The 20,801-nt window shown below is 62.7% G+C and overlaps 5 protein-coding genes across 5 annotated transcripts; 2 read left to right on the forward strand and 3 right to left on the reverse strand.

The window, feature by feature from the left end:
- Positions 1-133: 133 nt before the first annotated feature.
- Positions 134-2,107, forward strand: VTJ83DRAFT_3224 (uncharacterized protein; the record flags this gene model as incomplete). The annotated part of the gene is made up of 2 exons (XM_071009579.1): positions 134-452; positions 579-2,107. 2 exons carry the CDS (start codon positions 134-136, stop codon positions 2,105-2,107), a joined length of 1,848 nt encoding a protein of 615 aa, XP_070867102.1.
- Positions 2,108-2,612: 505 nt separating this feature from the next.
- VTJ83DRAFT_3225 (uncharacterized protein) lies at positions 2,613-3,507 on the reverse strand (the record flags this gene model as incomplete). The annotated part of the gene is made up of 2 exons (XM_071009580.1): positions 2,613-3,358; positions 3,483-3,507. 2 exons carry the CDS (start codon positions 3,505-3,507, stop codon positions 2,613-2,615), a joined length of 771 nt encoding a protein of 256 aa, XP_070867103.1.
- A 1,816-nt stretch (positions 3,508-5,323) lies between these two features.
- On the forward strand, positions 5,324-9,251 carry VTJ83DRAFT_3226 (uncharacterized protein; the record flags this gene model as incomplete). Its single annotated transcript, XM_071009581.1, has 3 exons — positions 5,324-6,557; positions 6,638-7,806; positions 7,881-9,251. The coding sequence occupies 3 exons, from the start codon at positions 5,324-5,326 to the stop codon at positions 9,249-9,251; spliced, it is 3,774 nt and encodes a 1,257-aa protein (XP_070867104.1).
- A 2,691-nt stretch (positions 9,252-11,942) lies between these two features.
- On the reverse strand, positions 11,943-13,799 carry VTJ83DRAFT_3227 (uncharacterized protein; the record flags this gene model as incomplete). The annotated part of the gene is made up of 1 exon (XM_071009582.1): positions 11,943-13,799. One exon carries the CDS (start codon positions 13,797-13,799, stop codon positions 11,943-11,945), a length of 1,857 nt encoding a protein of 618 aa, XP_070867105.1.
- A 2,131-nt stretch (positions 13,800-15,930) lies between these two features.
- VTJ83DRAFT_3228 (uncharacterized protein) lies at positions 15,931-17,142 on the reverse strand (the record flags this gene model as incomplete). Its single annotated transcript, XM_071009583.1, has 6 exons — positions 15,931-16,101; positions 16,165-16,382; positions 16,445-16,572; positions 16,768-16,790; positions 16,978-17,004; positions 17,068-17,142. 6 exons carry the CDS (start codon positions 17,140-17,142, stop codon positions 15,931-15,933), a joined length of 642 nt encoding a protein of 213 aa, XP_070867106.1.
- Between the last annotated feature and the right edge of the window lie 3,659 nt (positions 17,143-20,801).

The raw sequence follows: 20,801 nt of genomic DNA on the forward strand, positions 1-20,801 counted from the left end.
GCAGGTTGGAAGACTCCTTGTTCCTTTTTGATTTTTTGGGGGGAGCATTCTTCTTGTTGGGGTCTTTCTCCTTTTTTTGTGGTTTCTTGTTTCGTTCCCCCACCCCCCCCCCCCCCCCCCCCTCCTCGCGGCCATGGCGTGGCCCAACTACCACTTTGTCGACCTGAACAAGGCCGAGAAACAGGTCCGCCGCGCAGCCATCAACCGCTACGCCTTGTACGCCCAGCTCTCGGCCCTGGTCCCCATCGCGATTATCGTAGCGTACCGTCTTGTCAGACGCGCCGCCGCCTCGCGCCGCTCGCGGGGCGACTATGCCGCCGTTCCCAGCTCTCCCGTCCTGAAGCAGCGGCGGGACAGCGGCCTGGGCTCGTGGGCGTCGCGAGCCCGGAGCCTGCGGTGGTGGCTCGGCGAGGATGTGGTTGTGCTGGACACCGTGTTGGGCCAGCGGGATCGTACGTCTCTTTCTCTCTTTCTCTCTCTCTCTCTCTGCTCCTTCTTTGCGCCCACCCGCGTCGCCTCTGTCCATCGTTCTCCCGCTTCCCCGCAGGCCGCTTGCTAACCGGCGCGCCGCACCGCAGAGTGGCTGATCGGCCTTGCCTGGACCGCCTGGCTCCTGGTCCTCTGCGTCCTCGAGACGGGCGACGACTACCTGCACCTGACCAAGCGCATCGCCGCCGTCGCCGTCTCCCAGTGGCCCCTGCAGTACCTCCTGGCGGCCAAGCCGCCGCTCAACCCCGTGGCGTACGTGCTGCAGACGTCGCACGAGCAGGTCAACCGCTGGCACCGCGTGCTGGCGCGCATCACGGGCTTCCTCATCGGCCTGCACGCCGCCCTCTACCTCGCCTTCTTTGTGAGGCGCGGCCGGCTCGACCGCCTGGGCGACCCCGTCGTCGTCGCGGGCGTCGTCGCGTTCCTGGCGCTCAACCTGCTGCTGACGACGGCCCTCCGGCCGGCCCGGAGCCGCTCGTACCGCGTCTTTTACGTGGTCCACGTCCTGGCCGGCCTCGCCGTCCCCGCCCTGCTCCTCCTGCACGCCCGCCACGCCCGCCTGTTCCTCGCCGAGTCGCTCGCCGCGTTCCTGCTCAACGGCGCCGCGCGCAAGCGCGGCACCGTCACGGCCGACGCCGCCGTCCGCGCCATCCCGGGCACCGACCTGATCCGCATCTCGGCCAGCGTGCCCCGCGGCAAGCTCGACCGCTTCCGCGCCGCTCCGGGGGCGCACGTCTTCCTCTCCCTCCCCGGCGGCGGCGGCGGCGCCGCGCGCGACGGCCCGGCCTCGTCGTCCCGCCTGCTCTTTGAGTTCCTGCTCAACCCCTTCACCGTCGCGTCCGTGGACGAGGACGCGGGCGACCTGACGCTCGTCGCGCGCCGCCGCCGCGGGCCCATGACGGCCGCCCTGGGCCGCCTGGCCGGCGCGTCGTCGTCGTCCTCGCGGCCGAGCAACAGCGGCGTCTTCCACGACAACGAGGAAAGGATCCCCCTGTGCATCGAAGGGCCGTACGGCCCCGCCGCCCGCCTGGCGCGGCTCTGCACCGGCTACGACCGCGTCCTCCTCGTGGCGGGCGGCATCGGCGCCACGTTCGCCCTGCCCTTGTACCGGGCCCTCCTGGCCGAGAACCACCCGGGCAGCGGCGGCAGCGGCGGCAGCGGCGGCGGCGGTGGTGGTGGTGCTTCCTCGGCTTCCGCCGCTCCCGTCGTGGAGATGGTCTGGGCGGTGCGGCGCGCCGGGGACGCGACGTGGGCCTTGACGGGTCCCGGCGGGGCGGCGCTGCTGAAGGACCCGCGGCTGCACCTGTACGTCACGGGCGACGCCGCGCCGTCTTCCTCCGCCGGCGGCGGCGGCTACGACGAGGGCGGGGAGCCGGGCGAGGAGCTGCGGGCGCTGGTCCGGGACCGCGGCGGGCGGTACGCGGCGCAGGACCTGCGGCGGCGGCGGCCGGACCTGGGCAAGATCGTGGACGGCGTGTTCCGGGCGAGCCAGCAGGACCGGGTGGCGGTGCTGGTGTGCGGGCCGAGCGAGATGGCGCGGGAGCTGAGGAGGCACGTGGGGGTGTGGGCCAGGAAGGGAAGGGAGGTGTGGTTTCATAGCGAGGGGTTTGGGTATTGATTTCGTTTTTTTCTTTTCTTATTTTTACATGGCGGAATCGTCTGCTGGCATTTCCTCGGGACGTTTTGTAAAGGGCCTACACATCAAGAGCAAGAACCCCGAAAGTCTTCTATTTTTTGTGTGTGCGTGTGTGTTTCCGTTGTCACAAGGTACCTTGTTACACAGTTTGGACTCTTTTGTCTTGATGTGATGAACCAGCCCGCTTTGTTTGTTTGTTTGTTTCGCCTGCCAACCTCTATTCCCGCCCCCCCCTTTAGCCATTTTCAAGGAGCGAACCCGAACCGTGAGAGAGAAAAAAAAAAAACGCCAGAACAAAACCGCAAGTTGCCAGCCGTATTCTGTATACAAGTCCCCCATTTGCGTAGCAGATATACCATCCCTTCCCTTCCTCCATCGCTCCATCGTCGTCGTCTTGGTCGTTGTCGCTGTCGTTGTCGTTGTCGTGGCTGTTGTTGTTGTTGTGGTTGTCTTCGTCGTCTTGGTCACCGTCCTTCCTTCTCCAGCTTTAATCGGAGCGCTTCTTGCCCTCACCCCCCGCCTTCCCCGCCGTCGCGGGCGCCGACACGCCCACGTCCCCGTCATCGTCCTCGCTCCACGCATCCTCGGCGTTCTCATCCCAATTGTCCACCTCTTCTTCCAGCGTCGTCGCCTTGGCGGCGCTCGGAGCCGCCGCCGTGGACGGCGACGTCGTGGTCGTGGTCGTGGTTGTGGTGGTGGTCGTCGCGGCGATGGACGTCACCCCTTCCTCGTGGCCGTCCTCGCGAGGATCCCTCGCGCCCAAGCCCCCCAGCCCGGCCTGGCCCAGCTCCACGTCATCGTCGCGGTCTTCCTCTCCGCCCTCGGCGCCCTCGCCGTCGCCGTCGCCCGTCGGCACGGCGGCGTACTTGCGGCGGCGGCGGCGTTCCAGCATGCGGCGGTGGTACCAGACGCACAGGCCGAGGCCGGCCAGGCTCCCTGCGACGTTGGCGACGACGTCCCAGAGGTCGAAGGCGCGGCCGTTGGGCAGCAGGCCCTGCAGGACCTCGGAGCCGAGGCCGAGGGCGGCGGTGCAGAGGACGAGGGCGAGGTGGGTGGCGCGGCGGCGGGTGGTGTCGACGACCCAGTAGAAGGCGATGGTCAGGATGAAGAAGGTGAGGAAGTGGAGGCCCTTGTCGTCAAAGGGGAAAGGGAGCTGCGGGGTGGCGTCGGGGTCGGAGGAGGCGGGGAGGAGGCCGATGTAGGCGGAGATGAGGAGGAGGGTGGCGAAAGCGCCTGGGAAGGGGGAGAGAAGGGGAGGTTAGGTTCGTTTTTTTTGTTGTTTCCCTTGGAGTAAGGTATCTTTATGGCACGTCGTGGGGCGCGGTTTGGGTTGGGTTGGGAAGAGGGAAGACGGCACCTGCAAAGGGGAGGCGTATCCTCATGGTGTGTGGTGAACGGAGGGTGTGTATCGTGGGATGAGGTGTAAGTTCGTAGGTAGCTCGAGGTCGGGCGGGCAGCCGGCGGGCGTAGGCTGTATAGGTGTGCGGGTTGTGAAAGAGGGCGAGACGGTATCGGAGATTGTGTCAGAGGGCGGCGGTGGCTTGGTGCATTCTTTGTGGTGGTCGATGGCGGCAGAGCATGAGAAGGGTGGTTTCGGTGGTTGGTTGGTTGGAGATGCGAAGATGCGAGATGAGACGATGCGTAGGTAGCGAAAGCTGGCTCAGGTGGGAAGGCGGTGGGAATCCGGGAGAGCTTCCAGCTCAGGTAACAGTTCGTTGGCTGACTGGGTAGCATTTGACGATGACTGACGACAGCAGAGTTCCCCGTTTCAGCCTCACCCTGGGTCGCTCACACAGTGTGGGTACTTGGGGGGGCAGCGGCACTCTCCAGCTCCATAACGTTACTGCATAGTACTGCGTACAGTACCACCTCCCTTGAGTCCCTACAGCAGGTACAGTAGGTACCTGGATCAGTAGGTAATTCAGGTAGTTACCTACTGTGCCTGAATTTCCTGGGCCAACGTCGATGTGGGGCTGCAGTGTGTAGGCAGTACGGCAATGGTCCTGTACTGGGCATACACAGGAATACGTGCGTGCCTACGTACTATATACTACACAGCAGGGTGGCGTCTTTTTTTTAAGGAAAAAAAAAAAGGAGTTCTTGCTCCAGAAGAACCATTTGCTACCGTACCTTGAATATCTAGATACCACACAGTATGTCCGTGCCGTAACGCAGTACCAAGTACTACCTAGGTATATGTACAAGTACAGTAGAATGGATGCATGGATGGAGGCCGATTGGGGGAGTCAGGAACTCGGCTTGACTCAACCGTGCTTCCCACCTGGAAGCTGGTCCACTGTCATTCGTGTAACAGAGTACGTACCTACCCGACGCTGTCCATTACCGAGCGCAGGGAGTGTAAACGAACTTCGATGGAACTGTCCCTCTTCCATCCATTCATCTCCAATTCCTCCATTCCATCCAGACATTTTTCTGGACACCATTTCTACCCCCAACCCACCAGACACACCAAGAACAAGAAAAGAAAAGGGAAAAAAAGAGAGAGAAAGAAAAACAACATCTCGCTCAGCCATTGACTTTTTTTTTTTCCCTCTCTCATTTTCTTCTTGGGCGACTGGAATGGATCTCGGGGTTTGACCAACCGCGGAGTATTTCTTCTCATCGTCGACGACGGGATTGCAGTCGGTCCCCATCCGACACGCACGCATCGCATCGCTTCGCATCGCGTCGCTCCGCCCCGGGATTCTCCCAGGTGTCACGTGACTCCACCCGCCTGCCGGACACCAGGTACAAGCCGGCGCCCGCCTGGTTCTCCATCTCGCCGGCGCAATTGGGCCGTCGCACGTTGTTACAAGACAGGTGCAAATTCTCCTCGTCTTGAGCTTTCCAACGATCCCTGTTGCATCCCGTTTCGAGGTCGTGACGGCGACAGCGACAGCCATCCAGCCTCGCGCCGCCAGGTACCGGGCGTCGGCGGCAGCGCGGCCAAAGCAGCCCACCCCCTTGTCCAGAAACGGCAGAAGGCAACTCGCAACCGACTTCACGTCCAACTCACCCCTAAATCGGCCATCACAAACCCCATCAAACCGCCCCCTCCCCCATCGCTGATCGGCCCCAAGCTCGTCCGCCGCTCTCGCCTGACCACGCGCTACCTGCCCATGTGACCTGGACGCCGTGGACTGCCCTGGTGCCGGCCCAACACGAGCGCGTTTGCATGCGCATGGCGACGAGGCGACCATGGCCCCTCTAGCCCTCTCCGCGCCCGGATCCGCGACCATGCCCACCGGCCATCCCTCCTGGAAGTCTCCGGGCGCCCCCCAGCTCAACGGCGCCTGCCTCCCGCCCTCCGGGCCCGCCCCCGACGACGCCGCGCCCTCGGCCCACGCCTCGGCCGACCAACCCCAGCCCGCTGCCGTGATGCCTGAGGCAGCCCCCGACCCGGACGACGACGACCACCGCCGCGCCCTCTTCGCCTCCCTCTATCGCCGCGCCGAGGGCCGCCTGGCCCTGCTCTTTGCCGACAACGGCGAGTACAACTGCGCCGCCCTCGACCTCCTCAAGCGCCCTCCGACGCCCCCCGCCTCTCTCCTCCCGCCCCCCGCGACCGACCACACGCCCGCCCAGGAACCCCCCCGCAAGAAGGCGAAACGCGTCATCGACGAGGACGACTACGGCGACGATGACGATGACGACGACGACGACGGCGGCGGCGGCGGCGGCGACGCCGATCACGATGCCCAGCCCAAGGTTTCGGCCGGCGATGGTGACGCCCTCCGCGCCAAGCACGCCGCCGACCCCGACGCCGCCGCCAGGACCCTGCTGTCGCCCTCCAAGTCCGGCAGCTCCCCCGTCCACTCGGTCCCGTCCCCCGGCAGGCAGCTCGACAAGCCGCGCGACGACGGCCCGGCGCCGCCATCGCAATCCCCCCCTCAATCCCAATCCCAATCGCAATCGCAACCCCAGCCGCAGGCCAAGTCGTCCGAGGACGCGCGCAAGGAGCTCGAGGAGGCCCGCACCGCCACCGAAGAGGCGGCCAAGCTCAGCTTCCACACCCTCTTTTACACGCTCGAAAACGATCGCATCGCCATGCTCGAGCAGCAGCAGCTCGAAGAGTCGGAGAAGCAGCTGCAGGCCGAGATGGACAAGACCAACCCCAGCACGAGCCAGCCCGGCCAGAACCACGGCTCCCTCAGCAACGCCAACCTCGGCGCCTCGAGCCTGACCCTCAAGCATCTCATCGCCAGGATAGACATGAAGCGCGACCAGGTCCGCGCCTCCGACGCCGAGCTGCGCTCCCTCATGAACGAGGTGCGCAAGAACCGCAGCAAGTGGGCCAGCGAGGAGAACGTCGGCCAGGAGGAGCTCTACGAGGCCCTCGAAAAGGTCCTCAGCGAGCTCAAGGCCCACACCGAGTACTCGACCCCGTTCCTCAACCGCGTCAACAAGCGCGATGCCCCCGACTACTACAACTGTAAGTCCTGTCCGCGCTCCTTCTGTCGTTGGGGATCCTCCCGCGTCCCTCGTCTGACGATGCCCTTCTCCCTCTCGCAGTCATCAAGCAGCCCATGGACCTCGGCACCATGACCAAGAAGCTCAAGAGCCTCCAGTACAAGTCCAAGGCCGAGTTCGTCTACGACCTGAACCTCATCTGGGACAACTGCCTCCGGTACAACCAGGACATGAACCACCCGCTGCGGCGCAACGCCAACGGCATGCGCAAGGAGGCCGAGAAGCTCATCCCGCTCATCCCGGACCTCGTCATCCGGCCGCGCGCCGAGGTCGAGGCCGAGGAGCGCCGCAAGCAAAACGGCGGCGAGGACGACGCCGGCGACGACAGCGACGACGAGCCCATCATGTCGTCCCGCGGCCGCAAGGCCGGCACCAAGGGCGCCAACAAGTCGCGCAAGGCCGCCCCCTCGGACCCAAAGGACGGCAAGGAAGGGACCCCCAACGTCGACAAGAAGCCGGTGCTCCAGATCAACGGCGTCCTCGCCAAGACGCATCGCGAGGGCTCCGAGGCGGACAGCAGCTTCGGCACCCCGCCCATCCACGGCGCCATGACGCCCGGCGCCGCCGCCAACGGCCACTCGGCCGCCAGCAACGCCGACGCCATGGACATCGACGGCCCCTCGCTGCACGACATGGCCCTCAACCAGGCCCTGGGCGACGCCGCCGAGCAGGCCTACGAGGACGACGAGTACAAGATCTGGAAGCAGGTGACCAAGAAGGACCGCGCCCTCCTCGCAAGGGAGCGCCACCAGCTCTTCGCCGGCAACAAGCTCAACGCCGACGAGCCCGCCCTCCTGCGGACCAAGGCCGGCATGCGCCGCTACCTCGAGGCCCGCAGGGAGGCCGTCGCCCTCGGCGTCCTGCGCGCCCCGCACCTCGACGCCGCCGCCGCCGGCGCCCACGACGCCGCCAAGGCGCCCGAGACCCTGGCCGAGGGCATGGAGGACGAGGTCGACCGCGCCGTCCCGTCCTACTACGAGCCCCAGACCATCATCCCCGACATCGACCCCAAGCTGCAGTGGGTCGAGGACGGCGAGGGCCACGTCATCAACCAGCACGAGGACATGCTGCGCCTCATCCCCCCGGGCCACTTCGTCTCGCCCCGGAGCCGCCTGGCCAGCAAGATCGACGCCAACATACGGCAGATGCAGGAGACGCGCAAGCTCTGCTCCAAGATCGGCGTCATCAAGCAGATGCAGATCCAAACGCACGTAGGTTTCGCGGCCCGCGCCCGCCCCTCCCATCCACGAGCCGTCCCGTCGTCGCTGACCCCCCGTTCCGGCAGGTGTACCAAAACCAGTTCCCCAAGTACAACCCCGAGCCGTTCGTCGAGGCCGACGTCGAGCCGGCCTTCTTCTGCGGCGAAGGGCCCGTCATGGCGGGCGAGACGTGCCGGTCGGCGCTGCAGCGCTCGGTGGCCAAGATCTTTTACCACGCGGGCTTCGAGGAGCTGCAGCCGTCGGCGCTGGACGCCATCACGGACATCGCCGGCGACTACTTCCAGAAGCTGGTGCGCACCTTCAACGTGTACCGCGAGGCCGAGAAGAAGCCCGCGACGGGCGCCTGGGCGGAGCGCGGCGCCCGGTTCCAGCCGCGCTTCACCCCCGAGGAGGTGATCCTGCACACGCTCAGCGAGAACGGCCACGACGTCGACTCGCTCGAGAGCTACGCGCGCGACGACGTCGAGCGCCTCGGCAACAAGCTCGGCACGCTGCACGAGCGCATGAAGGCGCACCTGACGGAGCTCCTGCGCCCCGCCCTGACCGACGCCGGCGCCGACGGCTCTGGCGCCTTCAACGACGGCAGCGAGCAGTTCATCGGCGGCGACTTTGCCGAGGAGCTCGGCGAGGACTTTTTCGGCTTCAAGGCCCTCGGCCTCGACAAGGACCTGGGCCTCGAGATGCTCTCGGTCCCGCTCCACCTCCTCCAGTCCCGCGTCCGGAGCCAGTACCAGCTCCAGACCCAGACCGCCGGCGCCGGCCCGCTCGCCGCCGACCTGTTCGAGCCCCTGCCGCCCTCGGAGCCCGTCACCAAGGAAAACATCCTGGACCAGATCGGCCTCGTCCGCAACTTCTTTCTGGCCAAGCTGCACGCCAACGGCGACCAGCCGCTCGTCGAGGACGAGGACCTGCCGCCCAAGCAGCGCCGCGCCCGGCCGCGGCTCGGCGCCACGGGCAAGATCGTCAGCCCCCAGAAGCGGAGCCCCAAGGAGCAGATGGCCCTGGCCAAGAAGAAGAAGAAGCTCGAGAGCGGCGCCGCGCAAATCACGGACGGCTCCAGCGCCAACGCCGCCGGGTCCAAGGTCGCCGCCGCCGCCGGGAGCTTAAGCCCCGAAAAGAAGAAGGCGCAACAGCAGCAGCAGCAGCAGCAGCAACAACAATCACAGGACGGAACGGTAGGGATGAAGGGAGGGCCGGTCCAACCACCGCCGCCGCCGCAGTCCCAGGCCCAGGCCCAGGCATCGCAATCGCAATCCGCGTCCTGGTCCGGAAGCAGCAGCAGCAGCAGCAACGGCGGCGGCGGCAACCCCGGCCTGGCGCTGCCGAGCGCCGCGGGGACCGCCGACGACGGGGCGAGCCAGATGACGGACGACAAGGACGAGGCGGACGGCACGGTGACGGGCATGATGAGCCCGGAGAGCTTGGAGCAGCGGTAGTTGTTTTAGAAGTAGCAGTCGTGGTGGTGATGGTGGGGTGATGGTGGCAGGTTGGGAACGAACTGCTGGTTTTTTTGGGTTCTCATCAGCATATTCTTGTCAGGCATAATTAAAAAAACAGGAGGTAGAAAAAGGAAGAAGAAAAAGGCAGAAAGGAAGGAGGAGGAGGGGGGGGAAGGACAGGTCTCTGGATTCTACGAGGGTGATGAGGATGAGGAATGAGGATGCGGATGCGGATGCGGATGCGGATGCGGATGAGGAAATGGAGAGGGGATGGTGTGGTGTGGTGTGGTATGCATGTGTTGTGTGTATGCTACGGCGTGTGGTATTGGCATGGTTTTCTCGTCTGGTAGGGTATATGGTTATGGTCTTGTTTTTCGTTTTTTTTTTTTTTTTTTTTTTTTTTTGGATTCCCCTATTTCGCTTGGGATGGGTGGATGATGGATGGGATTCGACGGCTCTCTCTTGCTTTGTCTATTTTCACACCTCTTTCCTTTTTTTTTCGTTTTGTCTTCTCGCTTTTATTTTTACCTTTTTTTTTCTCTCCTTGGTACGTCCTCTTTTTTTCTTGTGTGTGTGTGTGTGTGTGTGTGTGTTTGTGTTTGTTTTCATCTTGGGTGGGAGAGGAGGAGAGAGGCGTGCGGTGCCAGTCGGTCGCGGGGGGGGATCTCTGCTCGCACAGAAGGATCATGGGGGCGTGGTGTCTCGTATCATATCGTATCGTGTCGTCTCGTCATCGTCATCAAGCAAAGGAGGAGGGTGGTGGGAGTTGCTCAGCTCAAACGGGTATGGGATGGGATGGGGATGGATATAGTTCGCTTCTCGTTCAACGACTGAACCTCGGGTTACCTCTCTATCTTTTTTTTCCCTCGGGGAACCCACCTCGCCGGTCAGTCGGTTTCCCTTGGCTTAGATAGCTACCAGCTTTTTTTCTTTTGCCTACATGTTACTTTGGCTTGGTCGTTGGGGGTTTGGCTGGGCTTTGAAAGGGAAGGGTGGGTGCAAGCTTCACATCGTAGGATGGGTCCTGAGGGGAGGGTGGCATATTTGCTCCTGTTAATTGCATGTCTTTTTTTTTTTTGTTTGTTTGTTTTTCCTGCTTCCCTCCTCCTCCTGTGCTTTTTTTTTTTTTTTTGAAGTAATCAATACAAAGGCCGGAGAGCCACTGTTGCCGAAGAGATTGGTCGTTATTGAGGTCAGATTGTCCATGAATGATATGTTCCCCCCCGAGATGGCCCGTTTCCACACACGACTCGCTCAAAGACGCCGGTGGGCACTCTGGAATGAAGGAGATGCTAAGCTTGGACCAACTCGAGCACTGCGAGAACAGCTCGGACGGAAACGCGGCACCGTCGACCATGTGACATTGACATGATGGGGGGGGGGGGGGGGGAGAAACAGGGCGACTGTAAGGGGTCCGGAGAAAGGAATGCCGGGCCACATGACGCCGGCCTGCCTTGCCTTGACTTGGGGGGGTTTCATTCAAGTTGACTGACATGCTACAAATCGGTACCTACGTATAAAGTACTTAGATAGGTATGCATCTTCATGTGGCGGAGCAAATACGTATAAGTATACTTCGCAGTTCGGCCTTTTTTTTAAAAAAAAATAAACAGAAAAAAGAAGAAAAAAAGAAAAAAGAAGAACAGAAAAACACCCACGCCCCGATACGGCCAGCCATGTGTGACTCTGTCTATGTGTAACCCTGGTGCAAGAGTACTTTTCAACATGTATCGAGAGAGGAACGTCTAACAACACCGCCCGGTGCCAACAGAGATTCTACATCCAAGTCTGCAAGCAACAAGAAACCCACCGCCCCAACCGCCCAACAATGTCCCATGCAGTATACAGCGTTTCTAGGTTGAATGCCAGCGAGGAAACCAACCCACCACCAACCTTGCCTTACCCGTCCATACCACGCCGTTTCAAGCCTACCGAACCGAACCTTCTCAGACGAACCCAACAGGCCAGCAAAACTAAACCACGCAAGCAACCCTCCTCCCCCTCCCCCTCTCCTCTGGCACCATCATCGTCGCAAAATGCTTCGCTTGGCATGCCTCGAGACCCTCCACCCCCGCCCACAAACGCACGCTATACAAGCACCAAAAAGACAAAAGAAATTCGCCACGCGTCTACCTCCCGGCCGCCTTCCTTTCCACCACCCCCCTCAGCGCGTCCACCTCCCTCTGCAACGCCGTCAGGTCCGCCAGGATCTCGCCCGCGTGCGACTCGTGCGGCTCGTGCGGCTCGTGCGGCTCAGGTGGCCGCGGCCGCGGCCCGTCGCCGTTCGAAGTCGCATCGGAACCGCCTCTCTCCCTGGCCCTCCCTGGCGGCGGCGGCGGTGGCGGCGGCGGAGGAGGAGCTCCCTCCCGGCTCTTGCTGCTGCGCGTGCTCCCGCCGCTCGCCCGCCTGTTCAGCTCCCCGCCGGCGCCGTTGCTGACGCTGCTGCCGCTCGAAGCACGGTGTTGCCGCCCGCGCAGCGAGGCGTTCCGCGAGCGCGTCGGCGGTGGCGGGGCGGGGCGAGCTTGGCGGCCGACCCCGCGGCAGGTCCCGGTCTCAACCCAGGTCCCGTCGCCGTTGCGGCCGCCGTGGAGGCGGTTGTGGAGGCGGTTGTGGTGGGCGTCACCGATCCGGGCGACGACTGCGGGGATGCGGTGAGGTTGGCGGCGGCGGTGACGATCATTCCCGACGTCAGCGCCGAGACCAGGGACGGCAGCGCGGCGGAGCTCGAGATCGAGCTCGGCTTCGAGCCGTGCGGCCCTCGGATGATCCAAGGGTCATCATTCTCTGGTGCTGCCGGGGTCGGCGGGGCCACAACCGTCCCGGGGCTTCCTCCGAGGCCACCGCCCGCGTTCCGGCTCGCCAAACCCGGCGGTTCCGGCTCGAAATGCGCCGTCCCCGCGTTCGCCGGTTGGGACAGCGACCCGCGGGGTTGTTGGCTCTGCCGCCGCGGCGGGGGCGGGCCGGGGCCGGTGCTGGCGTGGAAGGAGGGCCGCCCGTGCGGAAGCTGGACGAGCGCGACCGCGCCGAATCGATCGACCCGCGCCTCTCCGCGTCATCGCCACGCGGGAGGACAGCACCCGCACCGGGAGACGCGCTCGAGGCGGCGGCGATGGAGACCTTGCTCTCCGATCGTCCATGGGGCTGTCGCCGGGGTGGCGGTGGCGGTCGTTTGGTGGCCGGCTGCGCCGGAGCAACCGGGGGGGTCGACGGCGTAAGCGACGACGTGAGAGAGTTGGGAGACGCCATCAAGCCGGGCGGCATGTAGTCTTCGGGAACTTTGCCGGCCGCTTCGCGGTCAAAAACGCTCTCCAAATCGTCGTCGGAGAAGCGATGCGGAGCAGGAGGGAGGGGTTTGTTGACGTCAGACGGCGTGCGGTAGTGTTGGGGCGTGACGGGTGCTGTGGCAGCCCTGGCAGGCGGCGGAGGCGACAGCGGGCCCGAAGCGGCGACCGGCGCGGTCCTCGAGTCGCTCCCGGGCACGGGCTTGATCAGCTTCCCATGCCGTGAGCTCGGCGGTGGCGGCTTTTTCTTGACGCTGGCGGCGGGTTGCAGGCTCGGTTGCGAGCCTCTGCCTCCCAACCCACCGTCTTGGTCCATCACCTCCCGGGAGGGCTGCGAGGCGGGCGGGTCCGCGTCCAACGTCCACCTCCGCTCAACCCCCCCAGCCGGGCTCCCGGCGCTTCCCGCCTGCCCAGTCATCAACAACCTCCCAAACGCGCTGACGTCAAGCGTAGCTCTCTTCCCTGGCGCCGTGCCAGGGCTCTTCAAGTCCCCAGCTTGGGGCTCTGCCGCGGCCGCGGCCCCCCCTTCCATATCCCGGGGCGTTCGCTGGAACGGGTTCGGCAACAGCCCCTGGTTGTAGCCGTGACGGCTCTCTTCCTCCGCGGCAACCCTTTCCACCTCCGGCGCCGAATCTCCCGCGAACGGGTCTGCCTGCTCATCCGTCTCATCGCCACTCTCGTTCCCACCGCTGTCACTACTGCTGCTGCTGCTGCTGCTGCTGCTGCTGCTTCTGCTATCACCAATGCCACCGCTCCTCTTCACATCATACCCCTCCTCGTGCCGTATCCCCTCCACGCCACCTTCCTCGCCACCATGAAACCCATGGGACGTGTATCCCTCCCTCCCGGACCGACCAGGAGATGCGAGCGGCGACGAAGGCGGCGACTGCACGCGGACTTTCTTCGGGGTCTTTTGTTTCTGGAAGCTCGTCGACGGAGGCGGCGGCGGCGGCGGCGGCGGCGGTTGGAACGAGCGGGGATCGGGGACGGCGGCCGAGGCGGAGAGGGCCTGCAGATGGGAGCGGAAGCGGTCGGCGGGCGGGAGGGAGGACGGGGGCGAGGGGCTCTTTGCAGGGCGGAAGCTCAGGGAGGGTCCGTCATCGGCGGGGCCTAGGTTGGCGTCGGCGTCGGCATCGGTATCGGCGACTGGGAAGCGCGGGAACGAAGGGGCAGGGCGAGCGGGACCGATGGCCGGAGCCGGCTGCGGGGTGGAGGATTTACGGCGGAAGGGGTTGTTGGACCCGTACGTTGGTGGTTGAGCCATGGCTGCGGCGGGTGTTTGGCGATGGTGGTGGCGATGGTGGTGGTGCAGGGGGATGGGCAGGATGACCGGCGAGTCCGGCCGTGCTGTTTCATGGACAAAGATGGGGGAAACGGGAGACGGCGGTCGCACAACGGGGTGCCAGCGTCGGGGGCTACGTGTCCATCGCCGTGGTTGTGATGCGGCCTCGTCTTCCTCTTCCGACGCGAGGCTGGAAGGGGGGATGGGATCGATCCTAGGGCCTCGTCAAAGACGTTGGCGTGGCGTCGACCCGAGGGCGAAAGAAAGGGACGAGACGAGACGAGACGAGACGAGACGCGACGGGGACACGGGGAGCGGAGGAGAGGAGGGACGGGTTGCCTTGACAAGCAAGGCATCAATGGACAACGTCAACGGCCGCCTATGCAAACAAGAATGCCAATGCCCACCGAGTTTCCCCCTGTCAGGAACGACGGCGTGAAGCACTGCCAAAAATAAAATCCCGCGATGCAACAAGATGGAGCTGGCGTGGCTGCCTGTTAGATCGCGGCTCCGGGATCTCCATCCAGCGCCGCGCGAGGGAGTACGTACACAGCAAGTAGTAGACAGCGAAAGGACAAGACGAGACAAGACGCGCAACGTCGGACGACCGAGATGGACCGACGTTGATGCAAGCGGTGGATCCCCCTTCCACAAGCGGACGCGGCGTCCCCACTTTGGGCTTGGCTGGCTGGGCATCGGGAGAGCCAGGGCCAGGGGGCGGATGCTGGACAGGACATGGACGGCTGGCGGGTGGGTGCAGCCCACCTCAGGCAAGGCAAAGCACCCAAGAAAAACAAAAAAGCAAGGCCGAGTGCCGTGCATTGCGCGCATCGCATCGCGGAGCGGGGAGTGGGGACCCCCCTCGGGCGCGCCACGCAGCCAATGGCGAGCCGCCCATGTGGGGACGGGGGAGCTTCGATAAGACCTTCGACACCCCACTTGCCTTTTGCGGCCATGATCTGGGGGCCTGCAGCGCTGCGGCGAAAAAGCACGGGCCATCCGACGTCTGTCAATCAACCCAAGCTCCTCCAAAGAGCTTACTGAGGGAGCTCGGAGCTCGCCCAAGAGGGAGAGGGGGGGGGCCACCTCAGGACGGCTTCGCTGACCGCCCTGCCCCAGCACCGCACGCTCCGGCGCTGGAATGCTTCGCTACCGTACCTCCAGGAGAACATGGCATCATCAAGGGCTTCCCACGCAAAAACAAGAACAAAAAAAAAGGTTCCGGGGCAGCTGGTCGCGAGACCCTACCATCGATATATCCGCTTTGGCATGTTGCACCGTAATCTCGCCGCGTCCATGGATGCCCCGCGACCATCGGCTCTGTCAGGGTCGCACCTTGGACGCGAAGCTCACAATTTCGCATCCACGTCTGGGAAAAATCTACGAAACCAAAGGCCGCATTGTCTTCCGAAAAATTGCCAACAGCTTGATCCGTTCCCAAAACATACAAATCACAATCCAGGGGCGCCAACGTAAACACAGCCGCGACGCGAGACTGTCGCGCTCCACACAAGCCCCGACGCACAACACACACACACACACACACACCCCGGCTCGCTGTGGAACGCAACAAGACCACAGAAAAAAAAAAGAAATGGAGCGAGCGCGGCAGAATAGAGAATAACGGATTGACCAACGCTTGGGAGCACAAGGGCAAAATCATCAAGTTGGCATGCATACATGCAGACCAGGGGACCCGAACCCCTGTCCTCTGTTCTCAGGCGCGTTTCGCGCGAGGGTGTCTCTCTCTGCCCCCCCCCCCCCCCCCCTTCTCGTCTCAGCAACGCTATATCCCACGGAAAGTGGCCAGCACTCAGTGCATCAACATCATATCACAGGGGGCATGAACGAGCAAAAGATAGGTGGTGTGGAAAATAAGACCCAATGTTCCCGCCCGGCCGCGCCCGAGAAACGCAGCAGTGCTCCCCGATGCTATCCCAAAAGCGACACAAGAACCCCAGAGACATAAAAACCCGCCCCCAACGCCGTAGATACGAGCCCAAGAGCAAAAGACACCCCAAGTCGCGTGACCAACCACAAGTGGAAACCGTCAAAACAGGGAACAAGAAGAAACACCCCTCCCCCCTTCCTCTCTCTCCTCAGCTCGGAGCGATTACGCCGAGGCCTCCGCCTTCTCCGCCGGCTTCTTTGGTGTCTTCTCCTTCTTGGGAGCGGCCGCCTTCTTGGGCGCCGCGGCCTTCTTCGCTGCCGGCTTGGCCGCCGTCTTGGTGACGCGGCCCGCCTTGGTCTTGGACAGAGACGCCGGCTTGTCAGCGGGGGCAGCCTGGCTTCCACGTTAGCGCCTCATCCAAGCGTTGCGTGCCGGTCGTCGCGTCGTGCGGCTCACCTTCTTCGCAGCAGCCTTCTTGGGAGCAGCGGCCTTCTTGGGGGCGGCCTTCTCCTTGGTCTCCTTCTTGGCCGCATCCTTCTTGGGAGCCGCCTTCTTGGCGGGCTTCTTCTTCTCGGCCTTCTCACCCTCCTTGGCCTCCTTCTTGGCCGCCTCCTTCTTGGGAGCCGCCTTCTTCGGAGCGTCCTTCTTGGCGAGCTTGATACCACCCGAAGGGCCTGATGGGGAGAAGGTTAACATTCATGAGCTGGGTCCACGTGGTCAAATCAGAGGTACTCACCCTTGGGCTGAGCGAAGATGCCCTTCTGAACACCCAGCTTCAAGGCCTTGTTGAAGAGGGAGTCGAACATGTTGTCGGTGACATTGATGGTGTTGTTGGCCTTGACATACTTCTTGATGGATTGGCGGCTATGGGAAGTGTTAGTGGCTATGTTGTCATGACATGGTGGCGAGTGAGTGAGTGAGTGTGTGTGTGTGTATGTGCTTGGAAGGGGGGGGGGTGTATGCGTGGGTTTGTGGTGTGGCTGGGGGGCGGTGCGCGACCGATGTGTTTTGGTCGGCCGCATCACGACGCGAATCATGAAAAAATGACAAAATGCTTACCTAGAGCCGTTACGATCCTTGAGCTGAAGCCGAGAAAGAAAAAGCGTCAGTAACAATTGAATGCGGCGTGCAGTCAAGGGGGAAAAAAGGCGCCGAATCGTGTGGCAACACATCATCATGTGTTGCATCACGATTGCCTCATGCGCGACCGGGCGGGCGGGGTCGCCGACACCCGGATCGGCAGGACAAGAGGAACCAGGGGGGAATTACCGCGATGATGGCGTCAATGATCATGGCCTTTGGCTTGTCAGTCAGGGCGCTCTCACAACCAAAAGCTCAGAGGGGAAAACGCGTGCATACCTGGTAGGTAGGGCCGTGAGGCTTCGAGGCGGGCTTGCCCTCGGCCTTGGTGGTCTCGGTCTTCTTGGAAACCATTGTGTTTGTTGCTTGGAGAGATTCCTGGACGGAGTGGAAGATGGTTGGGCGGAGGGCTTGGAAAAGCGGAAGGATGACTTTTTTACTCGGATGGCTCTGTCGAGAGTTGCTGTTTGGGTCGTGCGTGATGGAATGCAGAGAGAAGCCGGGAACAGGAGGGTGGGTGGGCAGTCGCGCTCGGGGGCGTGGTCCGGTGTTTATATGGCAAAGCGGGGGCCTCACTCACACGCGAGTGATTTGCGGGTTGCGCCTCGCACACCTCGCAGTCGCACCCCGGTCAACCCTGGCCTCTAGTTACCCCGTTGTCTACGCAAGTAGGTGTGCAGGGCCATTTTCTCTGGCACTAACCCCCCCCGGCTCAGCAGCCAAATTCAAATTCGGCCCGTGCAATCATCTTGTACACGGCTGCCCTCTGCAAGCCTACTATACAAGAAAGACCACGTCCTGCATGCCCTGCAGGCCGTACCTCGCGGAATGCATCCATCCCCGCCATCTGGCCCGATGAGGTGGGCTCGCCTCAAAACACGCCAGGCTGGCACCCAGCTGGGCAGGCTGACAGGTTCCAGCCCAACCCAGGAGAATGACTCGGCACGTCCAATCTCCGTGTGCTAGTCCAAGGTACCTTTCGCTAGGTCAGGTAGTGTTAGCTTGTTGACTCGGGCCAGCCCGGAGGGAGGATGGATGATGCCCGACCGTGGTCGTATCGACCTCGCAATTCCTACGGACAGTGCCCAGCCCTCGACATGATAGGAGACGCTCTCTGGGTGGCGTGGCTTACGCACACGCTGCCGAGATGGACGCATCTTCCGCCCTCGTGTGAGTCTTTTTTTATGTTTGAATCTTCAACGGCATGTCTCAACACCCAGCTCTTCTTCGCTCAAATCAACGACAAGCTCTACATCGATCGGTGGCCCGCCAGCAGCGAGGACTGCATCGTCTTTGATGCCTCGCAAGGACCATGCTACAACGGGAAGATGCAGCTTCGTGGGCGCAGCCGCCGGTTGGATCTATCCGTCGCAGGCACAAGAGCAGGTCGTGCGAGCAACCTGGAAGAAGAGATGAAGGGAGGGAGGGGGAGGGGGAGGGGGAGGGGGAGGGGGGAGGAGATGGCCACACGACCAAGTGAGAGGGAGCGAGCGAGGCGTGAGCGGCAGACGGGATTGACTGACAACGGGCGGGACGGCGACGGGGGATCGCTGTTGCGTTGCGTTCCTTGTGTCTGGATCACTTGCCACACGTTTTGCCGCGCTTTGCCTAATTCAGACGTCTGCCAACGGTATTATCACCCCCAAAATCCAAAACTTAAATCGGAAACCGCAAATTCGGGGAGCCAATCAGGAGCGCCCCGCATTTTGCGAAAGCCGCGCCGGACTGCGAGCCCTGAGCCTGCTCTGATTCCGGCGCCTCCCCGTCCCACGACATCCCGACCTCTCCCTCCTCTCCTCTCTCTTCCTCTTTTCCTTTTCTTCCTTCTCTTTCGCGCCCCGGCCAAGTCCCGGACGACGTCACGTCGGCCTTGTTCCGGACCGACGCTCTCTTTGGCCTTTTCCATCGAACCCCAATTCGATCCGAACACGGCTTGAACCCCTCGGCATCGTGCATCCTTGACCTCACCGTCGTTCCGTCGCGTCTCTCACCCTCATCGCGACCCGACATCGAGATTCCGCGTCAACGCACGCTGGCCCACGTCCGCCTTGTCGCAACCACGGCGCGATATCGCCATCGGCTATTTTCACCTTCCCTTGTCGTCCCTTTGGTCTTTTTTTGCGGGGACCGTCCGATCTGTGTTGTGGTGAGCGCATCGTCGCAAACGTGGTGAGGAGCGCGCCCCGCCCGCGCTGCGTCGCTGGACGCTATCCGCATCTCTCCACCCTTCTCACCTTTCCTTTCCCCCTTTGCCCAGCACAGCGCAACACAATGTTCGTGCCTGAATGCATCGGCATTTCTCTGCCGGTCCATGATTCTTCCATTCTTGAGCGGGAATTCCCGTGGTATTCCTCGAGGTGAGGAGGTGGCAAATCGAAACTCCCTCTCCCCCAAGGGGTTGTAACACACAGAAACCCCATGATGCGTTGTCTTTCTGCGTTTCTGGCGCGGCCACCTAGCCACACTGGATTGGTCGCCTCGCCGCACACACACCTCTCTCTCAGAAGACCCCAATGCGTGCTTTCCCGCAGGTACCGCAGGCAGGTTTCGAGAATGAGAGAGTGCATAGTGTAGCCTCTGAGAATGTAGTCTGTGCATGACATCCATCCCACGTCTGTATGTGTGGTAGGCTTGTCACGCGACCCCTGTGTCTCGTGGCGTGGACCCGCGGATGATCCTTTCCATCCCACCACCACCACCACCACCACCACTACTATGTACGCTCATCACAGAATCATGGTCTTCCGCACCTCCTGCTCTGCATGCTCTAGCTCCTACCCAAGCTTGGGTCGCCGCTCGACGGGTTCAAGTCTTGCCCCGTGTACATAAGCACTCTATCCTGTTCTGCAAGGCACCTGAGCCTGTTGGTGCCGGTCTCGAAACCCACCCAACTGCGCGGACCGCTCGTCCGGGCTAAGCGCTGAAAGGTGGAGAAGCTGGACAACACACACCCAAGGCTCGCCGACATACACAGTAGCTTGGGAAACCCATAACAATGTCACGACGGTACGATCAAGAGAACACCTGCTTTTAGAGGACTGAGCATACCTCCTCGGCTTCACTTGTCCCAACCCTGCGAGTCATCTGTGCGGAGCGACTCCCCGCCCCGTTCCGTCGGGCCTCAGCCCCGTTCCGTCCCTAGCCCGTTCGACACGTCATCACTTGCCTTCCTCGCTCCCTGATTTGGCTGGGTGAAAATGCGACGCTTTCTTAGACTCTGTATCCGAGGCTTGAGCGTGAATGAGCAAATCGTACCGTGAATGGTCAAGCACGTCATAGATACCGAGAAGGGAGGTTCTGGTCTGACCGTGACGATCTGCACGCGCGTGTGCGCGCGAGAAAGCTCTCGGGAAGCTCATACATAATATGCGACATGGCCTCGGTGAGGTCCGATGATAGCATTGCCGGCTTCCGGTTCTCTCAGGTCTCTCAGCCGCTCGGCCATGGACGTACAAGGCGATTGCGTACCGGACAGGACATGCCGGCGATGATGACGCCTAGGGGGTGGCTTTCCCGGGAACAAAAGCCGGGGACTACCAGAGAGCAGAGAGCAGAGAGCACACGCAGACATACGCATACACACACACACACACACACACACACACGGACACATACACACCAGCATGCCAGTTGTAGGCTACTCATGGCACGGATACGAACCGAAGCCGTCACTCGGCGTGATCTATATGAGCCCAACAGACGAGCGGGCAAGATGAAGCGTGGGTGATGCAACCCCGTGATCGTCGATAACCGTTGCCATTCTTCCTGCGCCCCCCCACCCCCCCCCCCCCCCCCTCAATGCCGCCGACAGCATCTCTCCCTTCGTGAAGCCAGCAACCATTCGTCCAAGGCCCCGGGAACACACCCACACACCAAGACCGTGCTGGGGCCGCTTGCAGTCACACATGGGGCATGCCAGCCGCACCTTCAAGAGCTTCTCTCCGTCGAACCCGTCCCGAACCCGTCCCGAACCCGGAAGATCTCACCCAAAGGAGGCCCCAAGGACTTGCCCG

This window comes from Remersonia thermophila, chromosome 3, assembly GCF_042764415.1.
Source record: "Remersonia thermophila strain ATCC 22073 chromosome 3, whole genome shotgun sequence".
In the NCBI taxonomy this organism is placed as follows: domain Eukaryota; kingdom Fungi; phylum Ascomycota; class Sordariomycetes; order Sordariales; family Chaetomiaceae; genus Remersonia; species Remersonia thermophila.